A 24,354-nucleotide genomic window follows, 5' to 3' on the forward strand; every position below is an offset into this window, starting at 1 on the left:
GCCACAAGAACTCCAGTGGGTAGCCTCGTCCATGAAAAGCCCTCAAGGCACCGCTGGGAGCAGGCAACCTCCAAGATTGTCCCAGGGCAAGAGGCCCACTATGGGAGTGCAGAGGCAAGGTTTGAGCTAGGTGGTGGGGCAGATGCCTGAGAGCTGACACAAGGTGGAGCTTCTCCTGCTGAAGTGCTGGTGGCTCCAGGCTAGGGGCAGAGTGGGATATTAACTCAGAGGGACTGAAGTCAGTCAGCCACCCCCACTCCCCTACTTACCCAATAATGAGCTCTCCTGTTTCAACAAAACTCTGTTATACAATGGTTATATTGGTCTCCAAAAATAAAACCAGAAATGGCAGAATTGGCTGCCCCACCTCTCTGCTAGCCCAGAGTCTATTGGCTGTCCCGTCTCTCTGCTAGCCCAGAGTCTATTGACTGCCCTGCTTCTCTGCTATCCCAGAGTCTACTGAATTCCCCGCCTCTCTGCTATCCCTGTGTCTATTAGCTGTCCCGTCTCTCTGCTAGCCCAGAGTCTATTGGCTGTCCCAGAGTCTATTGACTGCCCTGCTTCTCTGCTATCCCAGAGTCTACTGGATTCCCTGCCTCTCTGCTATCCCTGTGTCTATTGGCTGTCCCGTCTCTCTGCTAGCCCAGAGTCTACTGACTGCCCCACCTCTCTGCTATCCCAGTGTCTGTTGGCTGCCCTACCTCTCTGCTATTTCAGTATCTATTGGCTGCCCCACCTCTTGGTTATCCCAGTGTCTAGACAGTGATAAGGACCTGTGGCAGGGGGATCCAGACTTGTTTGGTGAGAGGGATGATGAAGCTTGCCAGTCGTGACACCATGCTGCTGCTCCCCACAGCCAAACACCTGAAAACACCAGAAGAAATAAGACACTGGTAGCAACAGTGGACAGGCAAAGCAAAGGGGTGCCGAGGATGACAGATTCACCACCCGCCACCCCCTTCTCACTCTCCCACAATGAGGAGAAACAATAAAATTCAGAAATAAGTCAGATGTTTTCCAAGTCAACCATGACTTCTACCTTCATATTGTGAAATGATTGTGTATATGAGCATGTGTGGAAATAACCAGGCTAGCTAAGGATAAAAAATTACATTTCATTTATTATAAGGGGAAAACTCACTAAACAGGAAACAATAAATCCAAGCACTGCAATATCCTACAGGAAAAGGTGCAGAGAGGGTGCACACATAGGTGCACACCTTTTTACCTGGGTCCCAGCAAAGCCACGCCTTAACTAAGACCCACCTCTTAAAGATTATTGGTTAACAAGGCTTTCCCCATCAAGCATGCATGTAAGAAAGGCATAAACCATCTTTAATCTGCTGTTTAAATGAGGCCCGTAGGTATACAGACCCAGCTTAATGTCAAGGACTAGACAGATTTGTTAAGGGTAGGGTATGGTAACTTGAAAGAACCAAATATTTGTTTATAGACTGCTCTATTAATGTCAAATAAACCTTTGAGATTTTATTTTTTGAAGAAGGCAGGTGCTGGATCCCCTGGAGCTACATTTATAATCTGAAGTTGTAAAGGCTGATGTACAGGTTCCCCTTTGACTCAGGATATAATTCAAGAGGACAATATATAAAAGGTACTATAATTTCTGCTGGGTCTATTCCTGCTAATTGACAAAGTCTCAATTTTCCTTTTAGAATTAATTCAGAGGCCTCTTCCACATAAATTTTTAAGTTTTTACTTGGTTTATGTGGTAAAAAGATCCATTCTAAGATAATATCTTCCCTTTGCATTAAAGTTCCTGTAGGGGAATATTTGGAGGGTAATATGACCATGATGCAGTGACGATTCAGACTCACATGAGTTACAGTGTGCCTCCGATAATTTCTTTTCAATCAAAGCCAGTTCTCTATCAGCTTCAGTTGGTAATTCCCTGGGACTATGTAAGTCTTTGTCACCATCTAAAGTTTTGATTAAATGAATTATTTGATGAGGTTTTATTCTAGAAGTGGGCTGCAGATTGGAAATGTCTCCTATCAAACTTTAGAAGTCATTAAGAGTTTGTAATAGATCTCTTCTAATTTGCATTTTTTGTGTCATAATTTTCTGCAAACCGATTTTATAACCTAGATCATTGATAGACTCTCCTCTTTGTATTTTTTCAGGAACAATTTGTAATCCCCAGTGAGGCAAAATTTTCATTATTTCTTCAAACATTCTTTCTAAAGTATCTACATTTGGTCAGATAGCAAAATGTCATCCATGTAATAGTAAACTATAGATTCAGGAAATTGCTTACGTATCATTTCCAATGGCTGACTCACAAAATATTGGCATAGGATGGGGCTATTTAACATTCTCTGTGGGAGAATCGTCCATTGATATCTTTTAGCAAACTGAGAATTCTTATAAGTAGGCACTGTGAAGGCAAATTTTTCTCTGTCCTTTCCTTGTAAAGGTATAGTGAAGAAGCAATCTTTTTAATCAGTTACTATAAGAGGCCATCCTTTAGGCAATAGGGAAGGCAAAGGAATTCCAAATTGCAGAGGGCTAATTGGTTGAATCACCTTATTAACAAGCTCTTAGATCTGTTTTCCATTTTCCAGATTTCTTTTTAACAACAAATACAGGAGAATTCCAAGGGCTGGTTTATTCTTCAATAGGCTGAGAATCTCATTGCTTCTGTACCAGCTATTCTAAAGTCTGCAGTTTCTCTATTGTTAAAGGCCATTGTTTAACCCATACAGGTTTTTCTGTCACCTATTTTAAAGGTAGAGCCGTTGGTACCTCTGAGAGTTTGCCAGTTATTGTTCTGTGATTGTGTACTGCCTGAATGACCAGTATCTATTGTTTATAGTACCTTATATTATCCTTCCCAAAAAGCATGAGTTGCTGTATTGTAAGGAGCCGTCAGAACATCGCCATTGTCAAATGGTGCTGGCGTCCTGCAGCTTGGAGGTAAACAAATCCTTTTGAAGTTGCCTTGGCCTGTATTTGCATAACTGAGACTTGGTTCCCTGGCCTGTCCTGAGGCCCTGGGCTTCAGCAGAATGATATTCACCAATCAGAACAGTGTCTGAGCCTCTCCACCCTAGAAAAGCAGCTGCCGCTTGGCTTTTCGCTCTCTCTCATCCCCCATTCCCCCTTCAACCTAGTGGCTCCAATAAAGTTGTGATTTGGGAAGAATTCTCGATTTCATGGTCGTTCCTGCTTGCTGGTCAAGCAGCGCCCCACACTGTATGTTTCTGAGACTGCAGGAATGTTTATCTGGGTATACCATTGTTGTAACTGATCACTACCCCATAGATTCACTACTATATTAACCACATATGGCCTTAGCCTTCCTCTCTGTCCTTCTGGCCCCACGCATTCAACACATCTCATGCTTTGTTTTACCTTAGATAGGGTTCCAATTCCTAAGAATTGAACCTCTGCATCCTGAAGAGGCCAATTCAGATGCCATGATTCTGTAGTAATAACAGCCACATCTGCACCTGTGTCTAATAATCCTTCCATTATAATGTTATTTATTTGTACTCTCAGCTTTGGTTTTTTATCATTTATAGAAGTCTACCAAAAATATGTTTACTATTTTCTGTTGGAATTTTCATTCATCCTCCAAGATTATTCTATCATTCAGAGTAGCACGGTTTTTTATAACAGACATTGAATTTTCTAATTTTTCTGGGGAGGTGTGTCCTTTACAATGACTGGGAATTACTGGACCAATTCGATGTGGAGGCCTGTGAGGGGGTCCTCAAGGGGTTTCCTGATAACTGGTTACCTTGTTTGTCTCTTTTTGCTCTACATTCATTGGTGCAATGTCGGCCTTTGCCACATCTTCTGCATAACCAGAGGTTGAGGTCTTCTATTAGGGTGATCCCCAGAAGAAACTATATTTCTAGGAATGCCCTGTCTATAATTCCTTCTCAGATGGCCTATTCACCCACAATTAAAGAATTTTGTATTTTGATGTCTCTTTGTAACTTTGGAAATCACTTCACCTACCCAAGTTTACGTGTTATAGTCAAAGGACACAACATTGTCTGTGTGTAGGATCCATTGATCCATTGGTGCTGATCTGACATTTAAGGGCCCAAGTATCTTTTTGCATCCTAAGTTAGCATTTTCAAAAGCCAGAAATTTAATAACGACTCATTTAACTTCTGGATCTGCTACTCAGATTTGTACAGCTTTAGTTAACCTTTGCAAAAAGTAACTAGTCCTCTCGGGCCTTGTATAACCTTAGCATACAATTCAATTCTTTTTCCTGGTTCTTGAATCTTGTGCAAAGCATTCAAGGCTGCTGTATGGCATAGGGACAATATGTGTTCATTGTATGTGGCTTGACTATTTGGATTAGCATAAAGGCCCTCACTAAGAATTTGGTCTTGGGAAGTCTTGAACCCTCTGCCTCTACCTTGATTTTCAAGGACCTCAGCCTCATCTCTCCAAAAACCCTTCCACTGAAGCTGTGGACCATGGCCTAGTACAGCTGAGACTAGTTGCAGCCTGTTGTGTGGAGTAACCTTATATCTTGAAGCCCATGTCTTTACCAACTCCCTCACATATGGTGAATGCATGCATAAGATACTACTGCTTGTTTAACATCTTTTAGGTCTTTCATACATATAGGTTTCCATTTACATTCTATATATCCTTTTGGGTATTGAGCATTTGCTGAATTTTCAGAGGTAATAACAGCATAAGTAGCCAAAGCTCTTGGTAAGTCATCTCTGACTCTGAGAGGTACTGGTGATGCTAAATCTTTACTATTGACTTTTGCCTGTGCAACCTCTCTTTGCTTATCTGTTCTGACAAGTTCCTCAATTGATTCAAATCTTTTTATCACCATCTTTTATAAAGTCTGAGTCTCTTGACCATGGATATTTCTAATAATTTCATCAAATCAATTAATTTCTGGTTCTCATTCTGTACATGTGTCCAACTTTTTACATTTTTCCACCCTTAGAGAGAATGGCATGTAGACTGCCTTTCAGGAGGGATGTGCTGTCTGCTAGCTTGCCATAACTTTTTCACAGATTTTCATTGTCAATTTCAACAATATGAATCCTTTTGGATAATCTCAGTACAATTCTATAAGGTTTCATAATCCACTGACATGGATTGAATTTTATCTGTCAAATTATGGTTATTGTTTTCAATGGTATGAATCCTTTCATCCAACTTCTCATTACTAGTCTGTAAAGTTTGTATCATTTCTAAAAGTTTTTCACTCTTGACTCTGCTATCTAATCATTTCTTTAACGATACAATAGGAATTATCAAAATGATAGCAGCTATGGCTAAGAATGTGTAAGTCCCAGGCAGGTCATACACCTCTCAGAATTCCAACCATAATAGAAATAAAAAGGTTATTAAATTCTTGGATGGAGATATATCTGTAATTATCTTAGGAGTGGTTTACAAATTGCAAAAAAAAAAATTAGAGTTAGCAGATGACTGACCTCTGTTAAAACAATGGTTTAGTTGAGACTTTTAAGGTGTAATAACGATGTGGACCAGAAAAATCTGCAGATTTTCTAAGCAGAACTCAAAACCAAACTGAACAGAATTTTGTTAAAGAGAATCAGACGGAGCAACCATATAGCAAGCAGTTGCACATGGATTGCAATAGTCAGGGGAAGCTGTGGTAGCCACATGAGAGCCACACATGCATGGGGCTGGGGCCAAGTCATGGGACTACAGGAGCCACAGAGGCTGCAGGAAGTCATGTGGGTGCCCTATGGGGTGGCAGCAAGGACGGGTACAGCAGGAGAGGAAGCTACGCCACGGTGGACAGGAGCTAGGAGCACTAATGTTCCTCCCAAATCCAGGTGGCTTAGTTTGGGTTTCAATTCCTAGAGCTGAAACTGCAATCCCAGCTCTGGCTTGGGCTAGTGGCTAAAAAGTCTTAGGTGAACAGCTTTTTCATGAATTAGTGCCCCAAATGTTGGCCACCAAATGAAGTGTAATTAATAAAAGCTCAGAGAGAGAAATTGGGGTTCAACCTGAAGATCTGAAAAGCAAAGCAGCCAGTCACTGGCTCTTACCTCTACCTCAGTCTGAAATGGTGATCCTGCCTCCAGGAATCTCAGAATGAAACTGTGCCTGGCAGCTGTTTCCTCCCATCTTACGTTCCTCTCTAGGGCTGGGATTAAATGCATGCTCCACTTGGATTAAAGACATGCGCCACCAGTTTCTATTGCAAACTAGTGTGACTTCTTGGATTAAAGGTGTGTATCACACTTCCTCTTCTGTAAGGCTGAGCAGTGGGGTTGTTTTACTCTCTGATCTTTGGGTAAGCTTTATTTATTAAAATACAAATGAAACGCCACTATAACAGAGGAGGAGAAGGGGTGACCTCCACCAGGTTTTTAGTTTTTACAGACATAATTACAACAGTTCCATAGGAAAGAACGATGATATAAAGATTTCGGAATCATAAAAAGGCAGGTAGAACCTGACAAGGCAGTGATCCGGGAACAAGTGACAACACTCATGAAGAGTCAGCATCCACGAGCTACTACCTGGCACTCCCAGCCATTAGATCAAGTTACTAAACGTCCCCGAACCCTGGACGCACCCATGCCCAGACCTGTTCGTCTGGCACCTGTCCTCCTATCTTTTTGAAATTCCTATATGGTCTGTTAGCAAAGGTAATTGTGGGGGGATTGGATTTATGTAAATTTGGCTGTTAGAACAAAGAGAGATGCTATCATTCTAAGGCCTCGTGGAAGGTCATTTCATTGCCCATGCAGGAGGAAGATACACTGCTGTGGTATTTGGAGAATGAAACTCATTTTGAAGGGAGAAATGCCATCATTTCACAAGATTTTTTTTTTTTTTTGCAGAATTCACAGTGACTTATCCAAAAGACAAGTGTTCCTGCAGTTCTGCTGAACTTATGGGTTCTCCATAAGTTATACCCTATAAGTTGTACACTTGTAGATCTGTCTAAGAATCTGTCTGCTGTACATTTACTGTATAATTCTTGTGGCTCCAACTGTGATCAACAGGGGAGGGACCAGCCCATGATGGGTGTTGCCATCCCTAAGCTGATGGCCCTGAGTTCTTTAAGAAGCAGGCTGAGCAGGCCATGGGAAGCAAGCCAGCAAGCAGGCCCCTCCATGGCCTCTGCATCAGCTCCTGCTTCCAGAACCCTGCCCTGTTTGAGTTCCTGTCCTGACTTCCTCCAGTGATGAACAGCAATGCACAAGTGTAAGCCAAATAAACTCTTTTCTCCCCAACTTTGCTTTTGGTCATGGTGTTTCATCACAGTGATAGAAACCCTAACTGAGAAGGATGCCCAGCTCAGGAATTGAGGGGGGGATAAGAATTGAGCTGGGCTTCATGTGCTATTTTAGCAAAGGATCTAGCTGCATTCTGTTCATATTCTAAGAATTTATATGGAACCAGATGTAAAAATAATGGACTAATTCCATGACAGCATAACACTGAGTGGGTGGAAGGTTATTACCGGTTACTCTATGCAGATCTGTAGTTGAAATGAGCAACAAATAGGGCAGAAAGTAATCAAAAATGTGCGGCTTAGAGAGGAAAATAACTTAGGAAGCTTACACTTGTGGCCAGGGCATGTTCCAAGAAAGAGGCTGTATTAAAGAGATGCTGCCTGTTCTTCACTGGAACAGGAAAAATTACCTTGAGGGCAAGGCCCCCATCCCAGGCTTGTGGACAGGGAGCCCCAGGGCATTTCTGCCCCTGGAAAGCAACAGTCAGGGAAGTTTTCAACCAGCTTGAGCACACGCAGGGGGCTGGAACCATGGTCCACAGTAGCCGGCCTCCATCCGCAGCTGGAAGCAGAACTGTTTCCATGACTCTGATTTTGGAATCATGAAAGATGCAAGATTGTGAGATGCCAGCGCTGTGGGGTATCTGCCAAGGAGTGCTGCATACAGGGGTGGAGCCAGCACAAGAAAAGGAGAGGGACATTGCACGTGCGACAATGCTGGATGGGTGGAGCCACCTAAGCTTTGGAAAACGGGTCTCTAGAAACTGGGCACGAAGCTACAGGATTTGGTATTTGTTCAGCTGAATTTCAGGCTAGCTTTGGTCCAATCTTTCAATTCACTATGCCTCAATTTCTCCCTTTGGGGATGGAAATGGACGCTTTATGCTCCATACACTGGGAGCAGACAATTTGGTCTTGTGTGTTTGTTTTTACAGTGTGTCGCAGTAAAGAGACTTTGGACTTTTAAGCACTGTTGGGAATATTAAAGACTACAAGGACTTTTCAGATTTGGCTAAACATCGTGAGAAGGCCATAAACATTTTGTGGTCAAGGAAGGAATGTTGTGGTTTCAATAGGAAGCATCTCCTGTGGACTCTTCTGTTTGAGCTCTTGGTCTCCGACTTGCGGCACTGTTTAGGAAGATATGGGACTGGGGAGGTGGAGCCTTGCTAGATGAAGGGTGTCACTGGGGAAAACTTTGAACTGAATCTAACACAGATGCTCTGCCACCGAGCCGCATCACCAGTCCAATAGATATGGCTTTCCACGTGAATCTTTTGAGTCATTGGTACTGCTAGGCATGGCTGTTCATGTTTGCAATCCCAGCATTTGGTGAGGAAGCTGAGGCAGGAGGATTGCCACAAGTTTAGCTCACCCTGGGGTACAGTGTGAGAGTCTGTCTCAAAGGACCACTGCCAACAAAAATTCAGTGGTACTTCATCTTTTCTAGGTCATACACATTGGTAAATAACTAGTTTATTAAAGTGTGACACTCTTCTGAGAATTCATGCGTAAGTAGTTTCACAAATAATCTTAAGATGTTCGGGAAGCCTAGAGAATTGTTAAAGATGATTTGTATTAAATATTCGCATACTTGGCTCTCCTACCTCTCTCCCTCCCTCCCTTCCTTGTAGCATGAATTCTAACTGATACTAGTAATAAAAACCCAGAGTCAGATATAGGGTTTAGTGCTGAAGATAAGACAAGCAGAGAGGCCAGTCACTAGAGATTTCTTTTTCCTCTACCAATGCTCAGACTGAAAGGGTGATCCTGTCCTCAGACTATATCTCCAGACTCTGCCTTCACCAAACCTCAGACTGCAACTGTCTCCACCAAACCTCAGATTGCCCTTAGCTCTTGTCTCCTTCTGCCTTATATTCCTGTCTCCACCCAGTCATATCACTCCTGTCTCCACCTCTCTAGCTCTAGGATTAAAGGTGTCTTATCCCAAGTACTGGGATCATCTTTCTGTGAGCTCTGTTTCTCTTTTATACCTATTCAATCTCATGTAGCCCAGGATGGCCTTGAACGAACAGAAATCTGTCTACCTCTGTCTACAGAGTCTTCCTTGCGATTAAAGATGCATGCCACCACTCCCTGGCTTTTAGTGGCTTAGCTCTGCACTCTGATCTTCAGGCAAGCTTTATTTGTTAAAACCTAAACAAAATATCACTACACTTCCTTCTTTTCTTCCTTCTGTTCTTCCTATTTTCCTTCTCTGGAAGGCTTATTTTTGAGGGCCTGTACCTGCGGCTGTAAACTAACCAACTAACTAAAAGCAATATAAAAAAATACCATCATATATGTAATGGCAAAGCCAACCAACATGGTTTGTTTGGATTACTGTCTTTTTGCATATTATACACATTCTCTCAGCAGACACTGAAAGAATCCTGGGCTGGTGCTCTTAGGTTTTCTAAGAAAGCAGCTGAGCAGAGGAAACAAGTCAGTAAGCAGCATCCCTCCATGGCCTCTGCATCAGCTCCTGCCTCCAGGATCCTGTCCTGTTTGCATTCTTGTCCTGACTTCCTTCAATGATGAACAGTGATGTGAAATTATAAGCCGAATATACACTTTTCTCCTCAGTTGCTTTTTGGTCGTGGTGTTTCATCAAAGCCAATGAAAACCGGAGACATGCAACAACCCAGAACAAAAGGAGCCGAGACAAATGGAGACTCCAGCACCTGACCAGAGCTTCCAAAGCACCTGTGTCATTTTCATGAGAAATGGTGGGAAGAGTCTTCCAAGGTCTGGAAGGGCCCTGACTCCTGGATTGCTGGGACAGTCTCCAGGACAGCCAGTGACAACTCAGAACCACCTTCAAACTTGGTTAGCATCCTGCTCTCCTCCTGGAGGGGCTACAGTATTCTATGCAAGACCCAGGACTGAGATTGTGTATCAGATGCCTCAGAGGTTCTTATAGTGTGGGGATGTTCCTGATGAGGTAATCTCGGGGAGCCAGGGACATGCTGTCAGGGGCTAAACATGTTCCCTCAAAATGCAGGTGCTGAAGTTCTTACTCTTCCCCACACAATGTCTTAGACTTTGGAGACGAGGTCATTAAAGAAGAGGTTACTTTAAAATAAGGAATTCTGGTTCAATAGAACTGGTACCCCATTAGAAGACAGAGAGCCACCCAGAGTGGTGACAGAGCTCAGACCTTGTGAAGACATGGTGATAAGACGCCTGTGATAAGCCAAGAGTGGCCTCCAGTATCCGGACACTTTGACCGGAGACTTTGTGCCTACTGGACTATGAGAAAGTGTCTACTGTTCAGCCACCCACACCCTAGCAAATTCAGATGACTACCATCAGAACACCGAGAGGCACATCTGAGAAAAACAGCCAGAGACATCAGACACCCATTTTATTTGAGACTGGGTGTTAGGATAACAGTGTTACTTCATATTAATCCCTTAATTTCCTTGCTAATGAGTTTTAAACAATGTCTCGAAGTCAAAATTACCACCATCGTGTAATGTTCCCACAGCTCAGAGCGATGGTGGACCATCCACGGAAAGAATGCAACTGTATTTAAAGATGGGGACCACCCACAGAAAGAGCGCCTGTACTTAATTGGTGTGGGAGAATTATCTGTAGTCTGTCAATCATGTATTTTAATAAAACGCTGATTGGCCAGGCAGGAAGTATAGGTGGGTCAACCAGACAGGAAGTGGAGGCAGGGCAATGAGAATAGGAGAAGGCTAGGGAGGAGGAAACTTCCTCAGCCACTCCTGCTCAGACCACCGAAGAAGCATCATGTAACTTGCCCAGCTGAGAAAGGTACTGAGCCATTATGGCTAACATAGATAATGATAATGGATTAATATAAGTTACAAGGACTAACAAGAAGCCTGACCTAATGGCCCAATCAGTTTATAACCTTATGGAGTCCTGTGTGTAATTTTCTTTGTGGCTTGTCAGCTGTGGGGTACTGGGTGGGATAGAAACCCCAACAAGCTGGACCGTCATGTTACACTTAATGACAAATATGATGATGACAAAGTAGAAAAGCAATGGGAATCCAACAAAAGCCACGCCCCCTTACCTTACGATTGTGGGATACAGCTCTGCTGTGTAGGTGAAAAGGAAGGCTAACACTGCCCCTACAGTAGTTTTGACAACCACAACCGCCACTGTCTTCAAAGTCTTGTGACCCTGGGGGCACACAAGGGAAATATGACATCATCAAAAGGACCTAAAACTTTCTTATTCCGCCCATATGTTTTAAAACAACAAAGAGTTTTAATTTTCCTATTTGGATTTATTTTGTAAACTCAACTAACTTATAGACTGCAAAAGCTTTCTATCGTGAACCTTCGGGGAAAAGGCGCCCTCCCCTAACCCTGGAGGGGCTGGAAGCTTGCCAGGAAGAAGGCTTTGGGGTGAGAGTCACCTGAAGGGTATGGATTACTGGTACCAGCACCAGTCACTGACCCACCCTCCTTGACCCAGTGGATTGGAAGGAGCCCTCAGAGCACAGTGTGCATTTGGGGAAAGCACACCAGGTTTGTAAGTTATCTCCAAACACAACCATTCACAAGCATCAGCTGCTGCATCCTTCAGTAGCTTCAGTCAGGGCCTCCAACCCATTCTCTGGCGTCTCCAAGGGGTTCCACTTCCAGGGTGGCTCATGAGGATGTCCCTGGTCTGCACTCCCCTTTATCTGGTAGGCAGGTGTCAAGTGCTCTAACCTAGGGTGTCCTGTGTTCAGAGTGGTAGCCCTGAGGCTGGAGAACTCTTTTGGGTCTTTGTTGTTGTTGTTTGTTTGTTTTTTTCACTATTGCAGCCCTTCAAAATTTTATTTGAAACAAGATAGCTCTAGTATCACTTTGGCATTAAGTATGTGCCTAAGAGAGAGATGGGGGGAGAAGAACAGGTCGGGGGGGAGGCAGGCTCCCACTTTGTGACCTCAGGGCCAGCTCTCCCTCCTGCCTCAGACATTGATGGGGCCACCTCCCTCCCACCATGCTGCCACAGGATAGATGAGTGACGGGGACAACTTACACTTACCTCTCTTGTAGAGGGCCTGGGTTTGGTTCCCAGCACCCACACGGCAGCTACAACCATTTATAACTCCAATTCTTGGGGACCAGACACTGTTTTAGCTTCCCAGCACACCAGGCATGCGCATGGTACACAGACAAACACACAGACAAAACACCCTTACACGGGAAATAAAATAATAATAATAACAGCAGTACTGAGTGACTCTTTGGAGCCAAGCAGGCCCTCCCTAACTCTGGTTAGATAATCAGTACACCATGTGAACTTCCTCCGAGCATATTTATAATTCATATTATGTTAAGTCATAAGATTTGGGGTACCTCTAAGACTGCTAGTGTCGCTGTTATTGTGGGCAATATTTGTTAAAAGAATTGGTTCCTGTTTTATTTTTGCTTGCCCCATGCTGGACCACATGCCAAACAAGCACAGTACCACTAAGCTACAGCCCCAATTAGCATGAATAAAAAAAAATCATTATTTTTACTATGTTGACATTATCTTTGAGGGAGAAATTCTCTCAAAGGATCTTAAAGTTGCAAGTTCTTGTTTTATTTCTAAAAGTTTCCAGCAGTCGCTCTCTTTTCTTCCTTACTACTAAGGAATGGAAAGTTTTTAAAAAATCTGCTAGACCCAGAAGAGGCTTCCCCCAAGCCAGCTCAGCCACCTTTGCAAAGGGATGGATAAAGCTCTCTCACACCGGCAAAGACTTCCCTGCCTGAGTAGTTTTATTCATAGTAAGTGTGTGCCAATCACTTGGAAATTCAGTGATGTGAAATATTTGGCTCATTGGCCCTGATAATTAGATCATGTTGCCATGAAAGGATGTCACTTACGGCTTAAACTAACCTTCAAGCAATATGCATAAGTTAAAATGCTTTGCTTATCGGCGAATCAATCCCACACCAGTTATGTTTTAAGGGGTTATTTATTTTGGGGGGTAAAACTTACATACACCATAAACCGTCAGGAAGGGAGCCTAGTCGCAGGAGCCGGGAGCAGGAGCCAGGAGCAAGCACCGGAACCAAGAGCCGGAACCAAGAGGGCCTGATCCGGATCTGCTTCTCTTTTTAAAAGAGAAATATACCACGCCCCAGTGGGCTGGTATTTCAGCAGCTATTGGCTGACGGAGCGGAAGTCGCTCCCCGCTGCACTGTGGGCTCGTATTTCAGCGACTATTGGTTGAGGCAACGGAAGTTACTCCCACAACACCTGCTCTAAACATTGCTTCAATATTTTCTGAAGAAAATGATACAAACTGTTCTAAAATATAGCTGTGGCAACCACAGTTTCCAAACTGGGGTTAAAATTCAGGCTCCGGTAGCACTGGGCCAGGGTCTTCCAGATGCCATGGTTACTGTGTGTGCTGTGCTTCACCAAAATATGGGGTGGAAAAGCTTCTTCCATCGTTCCAAGGAGCCCCTCTCGTTAAACTGTATTTTATAAAACATGGTTTGGGGTGGGGAGCGGAAGAGATGGCTCCGTGGTTAGAAATGGGTACTGCTCTTGTAGAGGACCCAAGTTCAAGACCCAGCACTATCAGGTGGCTCAGGACTGCCTAAACCTTGACTTCAGAGGGATCCAGTGCCTCTAGGTCCCACGGGCACCGTGCACACGCCCACACATAGGCACATACACACACACACACACACACACACACACACACATTTGTGTAATTTTTAAGTGACTCAGTGAATGGTGTCGAGCGCCATTCAGTGGCCTGAGGGGAAAACAACTCAGTTGGCAGAGGGCTTGCTGGGCATGCGTGAGGCCCTGAGGGACAATCTCAAGCACTAGACACATCTGGGCACAATGGTGTAAGCCTGCAATCCCGAGACAGGAGGGTGAGGAGTTCAAGGCCATCCTTGGCTCTATACTGAGTCTGAGACCGGCAAGAGCCACAGGAAACAAAGTTCCAGCGTCCCTGGCAGGTGGAATCAACCTCTCTCCCAGGAAACCGCTGCATTTCTAAAACACCACAGGCACCCGCTTTAGTGTGGGGGTTCAAACACCGTGTTTATGTAAAGACAAAGAATGTGCTTTTTAAGAAGACACCTTTAAACACTATCTATTTATTCTGTCTACGTGGCTGAATTGATCTTCATACTTAAAGACACTAGAAGTCTTTCCAGGAAACTGCCACAGCCATTCCATAGATAAACAGAGTGACTCACCCGGGGCATGGCCACGTACATGGCACAGATGAAGGAGGCCAGCAACAGGCAGGAGGCCATGGTGTATCTTCTCCCCACCCTCTCCAAACAGAGGCACATAAATAAGTAGGCGGGAATTTCCATAGCACCTGTCATGGAACCGAAGAGCCCTGTGTGAGACTGCCGCCCAGACACGTGGTCACCCCCGCATCGGCGCACCACCCAGAAGGAGCCGGCAGCCCACACCCTGCCTCCCGGCACTAACGGGCACTGGCACAATGTCAAACGTTCTTCCTCCCTTGAGGAAAAAAAAAAAGTGTTTCCTGTGAAGCCACTAGGCTGACAAAATCCACCACAGCCTTTTACGCTGTCCTAGGAGCTGATCTCGCTAGGACCCTGTGTGCTGCCCGGAGATCTGGTCTCTTGAACGGATGAAGAAAGTGCAGAGAAGGGGATTTCTTGTGCTTGGCAGAACTGGGGTGGGGGGAGGGGTGCTTGGGGTGTATAACACGTGAAAAAGGAGGCCATAGTTATAGAAGACTCCATCACCACCACCACGCCAACTTAGTTCAACCACCCTGATCTCTGCCACCAGCCTCTAATCTCAAACCTAACCCGAGGCCAGTTTGACATAGTTATTGTCATGAGATGGGTGACATCAAACCAGACCACATAGACAAACCCGCTTCAACAGCTCTCCTTGTCTGAAAGGAACGCTGGTTGGCATTACAGCCAGGCGGTCACAATAGAGGTCAAGACGCTTTCTTGTTTACCTCCTTTACATTTTAAACACTGCTGTCTCTCACTTCAAAACTATTTTTTTTTTTTTGTGGAACAATAAACTTCTAAACTTAAAAGAAAAATACGTGATTTAAATTTTTGGCAAAATTAAAGTAGTAAGCTACTAACTAAAGTAAGAGCTGAATACATTAATAGCAACTACTTCATATATAGATATATGCACATTTTTTAAGATAGGGTCTCACGCATCTCCAGGCTAGCCTCAAACTCACTGTTTAGCCAGGACAAGGATGACCTTGAACTTTTGATCCCCTGCCTTCACCTTCCAAGTGGTGAAATTACAGGTACAAACTACCAGACCCTTACTGATGTAACGCTGTGCATGGAACCCAGGGCTCCAAGTATGCAAGGTAAGGACTCTACCAACTGAGCTATAACCCGAATCCCCGCTTATTAGATTTTTAAACCTAAGATAAAGCCATTTAAAAATATAATAATCTCCTGAGCAGCAAGGTCTTTGTCTCTGATCTCTCTTTACTTGACTAAAAGAATGAGAAAAGCCTGAGTCCATAAATGTATAGATCCATTCATGCAGAAATCCCTTACCCTATGGGACCAAAGCTTGCCTCTTAGAACCAAAGCGTGAAACTCTTGGATACAGCTGTCCCATGAAGCTCCCTAACCCCTCACGGACACTGCGCTCCCCCTGCCTCTGCGGCCATTTGCTGCTATCCCAGGAAAACCACCTCATTTCTCAAACTGATGGACAGAATGGGGGTGGACTTTTCTTTTTCTTTCTTTTCTTTTTTTTTTTTTTTTGTTTTGTTTTTCCAAGATAAGGTTTCTCTGTAGTTTTGGAGCCTGTCCTGGAACTAGCTCTTGTAGACCAGGCTGGCCTCGAATTCACAGAGATTCTCCTGCCTCTGCTTCCTGAGTGCTGGGACTAAAGGCCTGTGCCGCCACCACCCGGTTTGGTGGGCTTTTCTTACAGACTTGTAACATTGCCCAAAAACATGTGCTTCTTAAAATGATTTTTCTCATAATTCTTGCTGAATCATAATAAACAAAATAGACACATCATCAGGGGGCTTGGATGAGAAAGTACGATGTCTACGTATAAAAATGTAAAAGCAATATTTTTCTGAGGATAATATAAAACGTAGCAGCCCACACAGAAACAACCAGTGCAGACCAGAGGGAGAAACACAAATTTCTAACATCCATCTGTGTCTCCCCACCCTGCCCATTTAGCTAACATTTGGCTATCTTTGGAGCTACAGTCTGCCTTATCTAAAGTCAGTCTAGTTTTTACTAAAATGAAATAAACATGGCAACAATAATAGTTGCTTGCAATGGAGTTCTTTTTACAAATTAAGGGCATTTGGATGACCTCAAGGCATATGATATCAAAAGAAAGGCACCTGACCCAGAACAGTGGGTAGTAAAAGATGTCTTCAGGCCAAGCCATGGAGCATTTATGTGCATGTAGGTAGAGATGCAAAGAAAGAGGGCTGAGTCTATTCAAGCCAAACATTCTTGACTTTTTCTCTGGAAAGAACTATAAATTAGGGATGAAAGAAGCAAGCCAGGAAGGAAAATGGAGAATTAAAAAAAAAGAAGAAGAACTAAGCCCTTATTACTACTCTTGTCCTTTTTTCCGACAACTATGACTCTCATCCTATAGTATAATGACACTGAAAGGTATCACACTAATGCGGCCACCAATGTTGTTCCTTCAACACTGTGGCTTCAGAAGATAATTAAAACAGACAGAAACTTGACTCTAGTGGCCGTAAGGAACATCTATGTCCCACTCACCCACTAGGAAGAGGTACAGGTACTCATTTTCCTTTCCCTGAATAGCCTCCATGAAAAATACGTGGTATCCGAAATTTACTGTGAACCAAACCAGCCAAACAGCGAGAGTCCTTCTTGAAACATTCCGGTCATGAAACAGATCTCCTAGGCTGAGTTTCCTGACGCCTGCACAGCTTTGATCACAGGAACTACTCATGTCCAGTGATAAAAGTTCTTCCAGGTCACAGCGGCTGGATTCATTCCACATGGCCATGGTATCGATGACCCCTTGCGCTTCGTTGTATCTTCCCTCTGAGAGCAGCCAGAGAGGGGTCTCTGGGAGCATCCAGCAACACAGGATGAAAGGGGTGGTCACTATGCACAGGATGATCTGATAAAGCCACCAGGCGTTGGCCATGGAGCTTACCAAAGCCACCAGCATTACTCCAATAGCAAAGAAGGTATTCAGATGCATGGATGCCCATGTGCGAGACTTCTTGCCGATGAACTCCATCACGTAGACAAAGACCACCCCAAAATAGCCACTTGTAGCCTGAGAGACAAGGAGACAGTAATTAGGGTACAGTTACAGTGACTAAGAGGTCTGAGTTCTTCGCAAACCCATTTTAGAAAGAAATACCTTTCTTCTTTATGCGCATCCCTTGCTATCTCATTAGCAAACTTGAAAGACTATTTATAAAGGTATTAGATGCCACATTGTTTAATAAGAGTTCCAGTAGAAGGCAGAGTTATTTCTCAGTCTCTTCTGAAAGCACGTACCGATGTATCAGTATGTCGTTGTTATACGCTAATCTTAAAATAGGGACAAGATTTTATGGGGACTCGTGGGAGGAAAAGCCGACTTGGTTAAAGCTGTATGTTGATAGGCAACAACAGTAAACAAATTGGACTTGATCAAAGTTAAAACTTCTGTACTTCAAAAAAAATACTACCAATACTGCCAACAGAGTAAAAAGACCTCCTACGGAATTAGAGAAAATACACATGTCTGGTAAAAGATTTTACAGAGAACTCCTATAGTAAAACAAAACACTCAGAAGGCCAATTCAGTTCAAAAACAGACAAACGACTTTTGAGTGGGCGTTTCACAAAAGCTATCAAAGTGGCCAAAAGCACTCAGAATACGAAGGTATTTGACATCACTGTTAAATAGATGAGGTGACACAGGCTCACATCCTCTGAGACAGGGCCCAGGGGCTGGAGAAATGGCTCAGTGGTTAAGAGCACTGACTTCTCTTCCAAAAGACTGGAGTTTGACTCCCAGTATTCACGTGGCAGCTCACAAGCATCTGTAACTCCAGTGTGAGGAGATCTAATGCTCTCTTCTGGCCTCTGAGGGTGTTGTATACATGTGGTACATAGACATACAAAACATCCATACACATAAAATAGAAATAAATATTTTTCAGAGATACCTACTTTAAAAAAAGAAAGAAATGCAAGGGATGTAGAAAATTGGAATCACTGTGCACTGTCAATAGGAATGTAAAATGGCCTCTGTGGAAAGCAGTATGGCAATTCCTTAAAAATATTACAAGATCCCATAATCCCACTCCTTAGTATATAGCCCCCTACAATAAATGAGTGGCAAGCAAGACCCTAGAGAAGTGTTCATGGACCAATGTCAACAGCAACAAATTCACAGTGGCTGAAATACAGAAGCCATCCAGATGTCTGTCCTCAGATGAATACACACATCTGTGGATATACAGAGAACCGTTGGGCAGTCTTAAATACAAATTAAATTCTGGTTTATATTAAAGATGAATTAACTTGGAGGATACTGTCCAAGTGAAACAAGAAGAGCTACGAAAGAACAAAAGTTATCCTGTACCACTGGAGAGAGTGTCCAATAGCCAGCATGGCAAAGACAAAATGTCCTGCTTATGAATGAATCATTGTTTAATGGCCAAAGAGTTTTGATCTTGTAAACGACAACTGAACTTGGATATAACTTACCTCAATAGAAATTTGCTAAATTGTTTATTTTGAAAATAATGTTGTTTTGCCATTGTTTCGTTTGAAACTACATAGCCCAGGTTAGCCTCCAACTTGTGATCTTCCTGCCCAGTGCTGAGGGTACAGCCTGCACCACCACCCCTGGCTAAAATATGTCTAACTTTAATTTAGCAAAACTCAGATTAGAAAAGCAGTGTTCTCCATGCTCTTGGGATGGACAAAGATTGAATCAAATGATCAGTTCTAGATGGTCACGGAATCACATGCCTTTCGTGGGGAGGCAGAGAGAGGCAGATCTCTGAGTTCAAGGCCAGCTAGGACTGCATAGTAAGACTCTATAGCAGAAAAAAAAACCACAAAACAAATTATTAGGTAGGAGTGGTTGCAGAGATTAATTTTTCTTATAGTTATTTCATGCTGGACTGTAACAACAAAAAGAGTAAAATTAATGGAATTGCTAGGATTTTGGTTTGGTTTGGGTTTGGGTTTTTTAGGGTAGAAAAGTCTTAGTTTCGCTTACAATTCAAGGTTTCAGTCTGTTTTAACAGGACAATCAAGGTACAAGAACTTCAAACAGCTAGCCACGTCTCCTCCACAGCCAGGAGCGGAGGGAAATGAACACAAGTGTGCTTACTTGCTTGCTGTCCATTTTAATTGTTCATTGGGCACAACCTAGCATCACATGGGAAGAGGGTCTCAGCGAGGAATTCTCTAGAGTAGGTTGGTCTGCAGACGTGCCTGGCAGATTATCCCGATTATGTTCATCGACATGGGAAGATCCAGCCTAAAAGTGGGCAGCATCATTCCCCCAGCTCATGGACTGGACTGAGTGTAAGAGGAGCAGGAAAACTAAGACATGTAGGTATCGCTCTCGTTATCGCTGCTGTTTTATGTGCATGGGTATTCTGCCTGTCGATATGTCTGTGAGCCAAAGTGCATGCCCACTGCCCAAGGAGGCCAGAAGAGGGTGTCAGATCCCTAGAGCTGTAGTTAGACAGTTGTGAGCTGACTTGTGGGCACTGGGAATTGAACCTAAGTCCTCTAAAGAGCAGTCACTGCTCTGAACTGCTGAGCCATCTCTCCGGTCCATACACACATTAAGTCTCTCTACTTTTGACTACAGAAGCAACGAGCTGCTTCTAGCCCCTGTCTTGATTTCCCCACAATGGTGGGCTCTAATCTGAAATCGTAAGCTAAGTAAACCCTTTCTTCCTTAAAGTCGCTTTGGGGCAGGAGGCTCTTCTTCATAGCAATAAAGATGAAACTAGAACAGGTATGATTTATTGCCAAATTTTCCTAGGGCAACGCTGATTTTCCCAAAGGTCCCTCCTAATCCTCTATGTATGAGAATTTCATGCATAGTTACTATATATTTGTTCCTCTCCCCCTCCAGCCCTTCCCATGCCCCCCTCTCAAATTCAGGATCTCTTCTTCAATTATTGTTTTACGCACACACACAATCTGTTGAGTTAATTTGATGTTGCTGGTATCCATATGTGCTTAAGTTTGACCCCTTTGGATTTGATAACCTCCCAGGGAGGCTCATTCTTAAAGAACATCCCCCTCCCCGCCCCTCAGTAGTCATTCATTTCCTTCATTCATTCATTTTCATCCGCACTGCAATGTCAACTGCCACTGTCATTGTGCAAGACTGTTTAGGTGATCACGCAGTCAAGGTTTTGTGGGTACACCTCCCCGTTGGGTAGAGAAGACTATCTCAAAGCCAACTTTCCTGTCCTCTGGGCTCTTCCAGGTTTTCTGCCCCTCTTTGGTGATATTCCCTGATGGTGTTGTAGGTGTATCAGGTATTGGTGACTCCACCAGTCATAGGAGGTTGGCTAGATCCACAGTACGAGCTGAGTTATCTCCCTGACCAGAGACATTTATAGTTTGTGTGCTTTTGTGTGCAAATTTTATTTATTGGACATAAAAGAATTGTGCACTCGGTCAGGAAATGGTGGCACATGTCTTTAATCCCAGCACTTGGGAAAGCAGAGGCAAGAGAATCTCTGCATTCAAGGCCAGTCTGGTCTACAAAAATGAGTTCCAGGAAAGCCAGGGCTGTCACACAGAGAAATCCTGTCTTGAGACAAAAAAAAAAAAAAAAAAAAAAAAAAAAAACCAACCAATGTGTACTTATGCTCACATAACATATGATTTTAAAAGTAAAATCTTTTAGAAAAATTAGTGCTGCTGCTGTTGTTGCTGCAGGAAACCTGTCTAGAAGTCTCTGTCAGCGTGGAAGAGTATCTTTGCTCACTGACATACTTCTGAGGACAGTACCATGCAGCCACCTGCCCTGTGTCAGCTCCCATCTCTGTGGATACTTACACTCCATCCCACTGAGTTCATCGGCAATCCAATGAGAGAAGTTTAATCATCTAATGTTTATAGACTATAAACTGGGGCTCAGAGGGACTAACCTGTGCTCAAAGGGGCAAAGCTGTCAAATTCACACCTACCTACAGCTCTCCCCTGTTCTCCAGAACCAGAACAGGCTTCCTGTCTCCTCCTCATTCTGCAGTCATTATATGCATGACTTTGACAGTACTTCACCTGTCTGATGTGTGCACACCGGTTCCAACTAGACCAATATAATCACTTAGGAATTAAATATTAAATGTTGCTTTCTTAACTGCAGACCATGTGCCAAGCAGAATCAAACAAAAAAGATTTATTCCTAAATAGGCAGCAACATTTTTCAAGAGTGCCATTCTAAACAGAAGGTGTTACTAGCCACAGAGAGTCTTCTGCAGTGGATGAAGATTGGTCGGCCCGTGGTCTCCTTCACTAGATTCTTAACAGACAAATAAGACTAAAGGCATTAAACTTACTATTCAATAAGCACAACTCACCATGGTAAGGAAAAAGCGTACCGCCATGAAGCTGAAATAATCAAATATAAAGATGGACGCTATTCCAAAAAAGAACACACAGATGCTCGTGGACCACAGAACCACCCGTCTTCCAAACCTGAAAAATGAGAGCACAGTGGGAATGCCAGTGTGGCCAATGAGAGCACAGTGGGAATGCCAGTGTGGCCAATGAGAGCACAGTGGGAATGCCAGTGTGGCCAATGAGAGCACAGTGGGAATGCCAGTGTGGCCAATGAGAGCACAGTGGGAATGCCAGTGTGGCCAATGAGAGCACAGTGAGAATGCCAGTGTGGCCAATGAGAGCACAGTGGGAATGCCAGTGTGGCCGGCACAGTCTGACTTGCCTGAACGGTCCCTGAAAGACGGGCATTAACATCGTGCATTTGATTTCCGTTCGCCATTTGTTTGGAACAAATCTTGAGTCAGCATGCACCTTCAGGAGACCAGCCTTTCGGTGGGGAGGCCTCCAGCTAAGCTGCTGAGATGCACATGGAATCATCCGGGCCTTGCACTTAGGACTAAGGGAAATTTCACCCCCTCCCAGCGCTCTACCCTGTTTGTTTATTTTCCATGCTAGCCGATTCTGCCAATCGAGGCTGCAACAGCAAACCACCTTAAAACCAGGTCCCTGGGGCCTGAGAGATGGCTCCGTGGTAAAAAGCCCTGGCTGCTCTTGTAGGGTACCTGGGTTCACTTCCCAAAACCTGCATGGTGGTTCACAGCTGTCGGTAACTTCAGTCCCAGGACACCTGACACCCTCATCTGGTCTCTGCGGCACCACAATAGAGTGGAAAATAAATAAATCTTTCCAAACAAAACTGACATCTTGCTAGCTTCTACTCCTGAGTGGTATTATAACTGGGAGAGGGATTTTTGGGGGTGAAAAAAGAAAAAACCTGATATTTCCATATGATTCAAATACCTTAAAATAAAGCCTTCCCAGGTAAACATGGGGCTTTTAGTAGATTCGCAATGTTGGACAACCACAGTTTCTGTTTTATTCTGAGACCTATACATCATCTCCCCAGAAGATGTGACCTGAGGAACCCCTCCTGCCCCCCACTCCCATTACCTGGGCTCCTAGGAGACACCAACCCCTGTCTTCCAAGCCTTTGGAAACCGCCAATCCATTTTCTCTCATTTGCTGTTTTGGGAAAATTTATATAAATGGAGTAAACAATATGTGGCCTTTGTCTGTCCTCTTTTACTTGGTGTCATAGTCTCCTGATTCACCTGTCACAGCATGACTTAGCACTTCGCTCCTTTTTCAGCATGACTCAGCACTTCACTCCTTTTCCAGCATGACTCAGCTCTTCACTCCTTTTTTCATAATGACCCAGCACTTCACTCCTTTTTCATCATGACTCAGCACTTCACTCCTTTTCCGGCATGACTCAGCACTTCACTCCTTTTTTTTCATCATGACCCAGCACTCCACTCCTTTTTCACAGCTGAGTAATACTCCCTCTGGTTTTCTACCCCTCAGTGAGCGCACACTTGACTCTTTCAATGGTGTGCTGAGTACTGATGACCAAGATTTTGTGAGGACTTTGTTTTCACCTCTCCTGGATTTGTTCACTCCATCTGACTTTTTTGTAGCACTGCCAAACTGTTTTTCAAGATGACTTCCCTGGTTTTCCTACCCTGCCAGCAGCAAGAGTCTCAGTTCTTCACACCCTCACTGATGCCTGTGGGTTCCCTGTGGCCACGCCAGTGAGTGTGAACCAATATCTCACCATGGCCTCGAGTTACATTGTTTTAATGATTCACAATGTCGAGAACCTTCTCAAGTGTCAATTGACCATCTGCACTTATTCTTAGAGAAACATCAATCAGAGTCCTTGCATGGTTTTAAATTAATTTTTTTATGTTGAATTTTAAGAGTTATGTATATTTTCCAGGTGTGGTGGTACATATCTTTAATCCAGTACTCAGGAGGCAGAGGCATGTGGATCTCTGTGAGTTTGAAGCCAGCCTGGTCTACATAATGTATCCCAAGACAGCCAGGGCTATGTTTCAAACCCACCACCCAAGAAAAGAATCATCTATATTTTGGATACAAAATACTTGGCAGATATATGATTTGAAAAAATACTTTCGCCTGTGTGTGATCTTTGGCAAATCATTTTAAGGAAATCGATATAAATATGGATTACATATTCTGGCCAGTAGGTTTACTTGAGACAGCAAATGAAATGCAAATAAACAGGAAATTGGCATGATTATGACCTTCATCTTAGTTAAGGATTCTATTGCTGTGATGTAACACCATAACTAAAAGCAAGTTGGGAGGAAAGGGTCTAAACGGCGTACACTCTCACATCACTGGAAGTCAGGACAGGAACTCCAGCAGGACTAGAACCTGGAAACAGGAGCTGATGCCGTGGCCATGGAGGGGTGCTACTAACTGGCTTGCTCCTCATGGCTTTCCTAGCCTGCTTTCTTATAGAACCCAGGACCACCAGCCCAGGGATGGCACTACTCACAATGGGCTGGACCCTCCTACATCAATCACTAACTAAGAAAACGTCCTACAGCCGGATCGATATTATGAAGGCATTTTCTCAATTGAGGT

General features: G+C 43.7%; 1 protein-coding gene across 3 annotated transcripts in view; it reads right to left on the minus strand.

The window, feature by feature from the left end:
- The window catches only part of Slc22a16 (solute carrier family 22 member 16), a 42,533-nt gene that overhangs the window by 9,388 nt on the left and 8,791 nt on the right, over window positions 1-24,354 (minus strand). For all 3 annotated transcript variants that reach the window (XM_048425440.3, XM_048425439.3, XM_048425441.3), the window contains exons 3-7: window positions 21,759-21,876; window positions 16,945-17,476; window positions 14,407-14,534; window positions 11,277-11,386; window positions 774-864 (exon numbers count right to left, since the gene is read on the minus strand). In XM_048425440.3, the coding sequence (XP_048281397.3) occupies window positions 774-864; window positions 11,277-11,386; window positions 14,407-14,534; window positions 16,945-17,476; window positions 21,759-21,876 (979 nt within the window). The remainder of the gene's footprint in view (window positions 1-773; window positions 865-11,276; window positions 11,387-14,406; window positions 14,535-16,944; window positions 17,477-21,758; window positions 21,877-24,354) is intronic.

The sequence above is a fragment of the Myodes glareolus genome, chromosome 1 (genome assembly GCF_982192425.1).
Source record: "Myodes glareolus chromosome 1, mMyoGla1.1, whole genome shotgun sequence".
NCBI classification, from domain to species: domain Eukaryota; kingdom Metazoa; phylum Chordata; class Mammalia; order Rodentia; family Cricetidae; genus Myodes; species Myodes glareolus.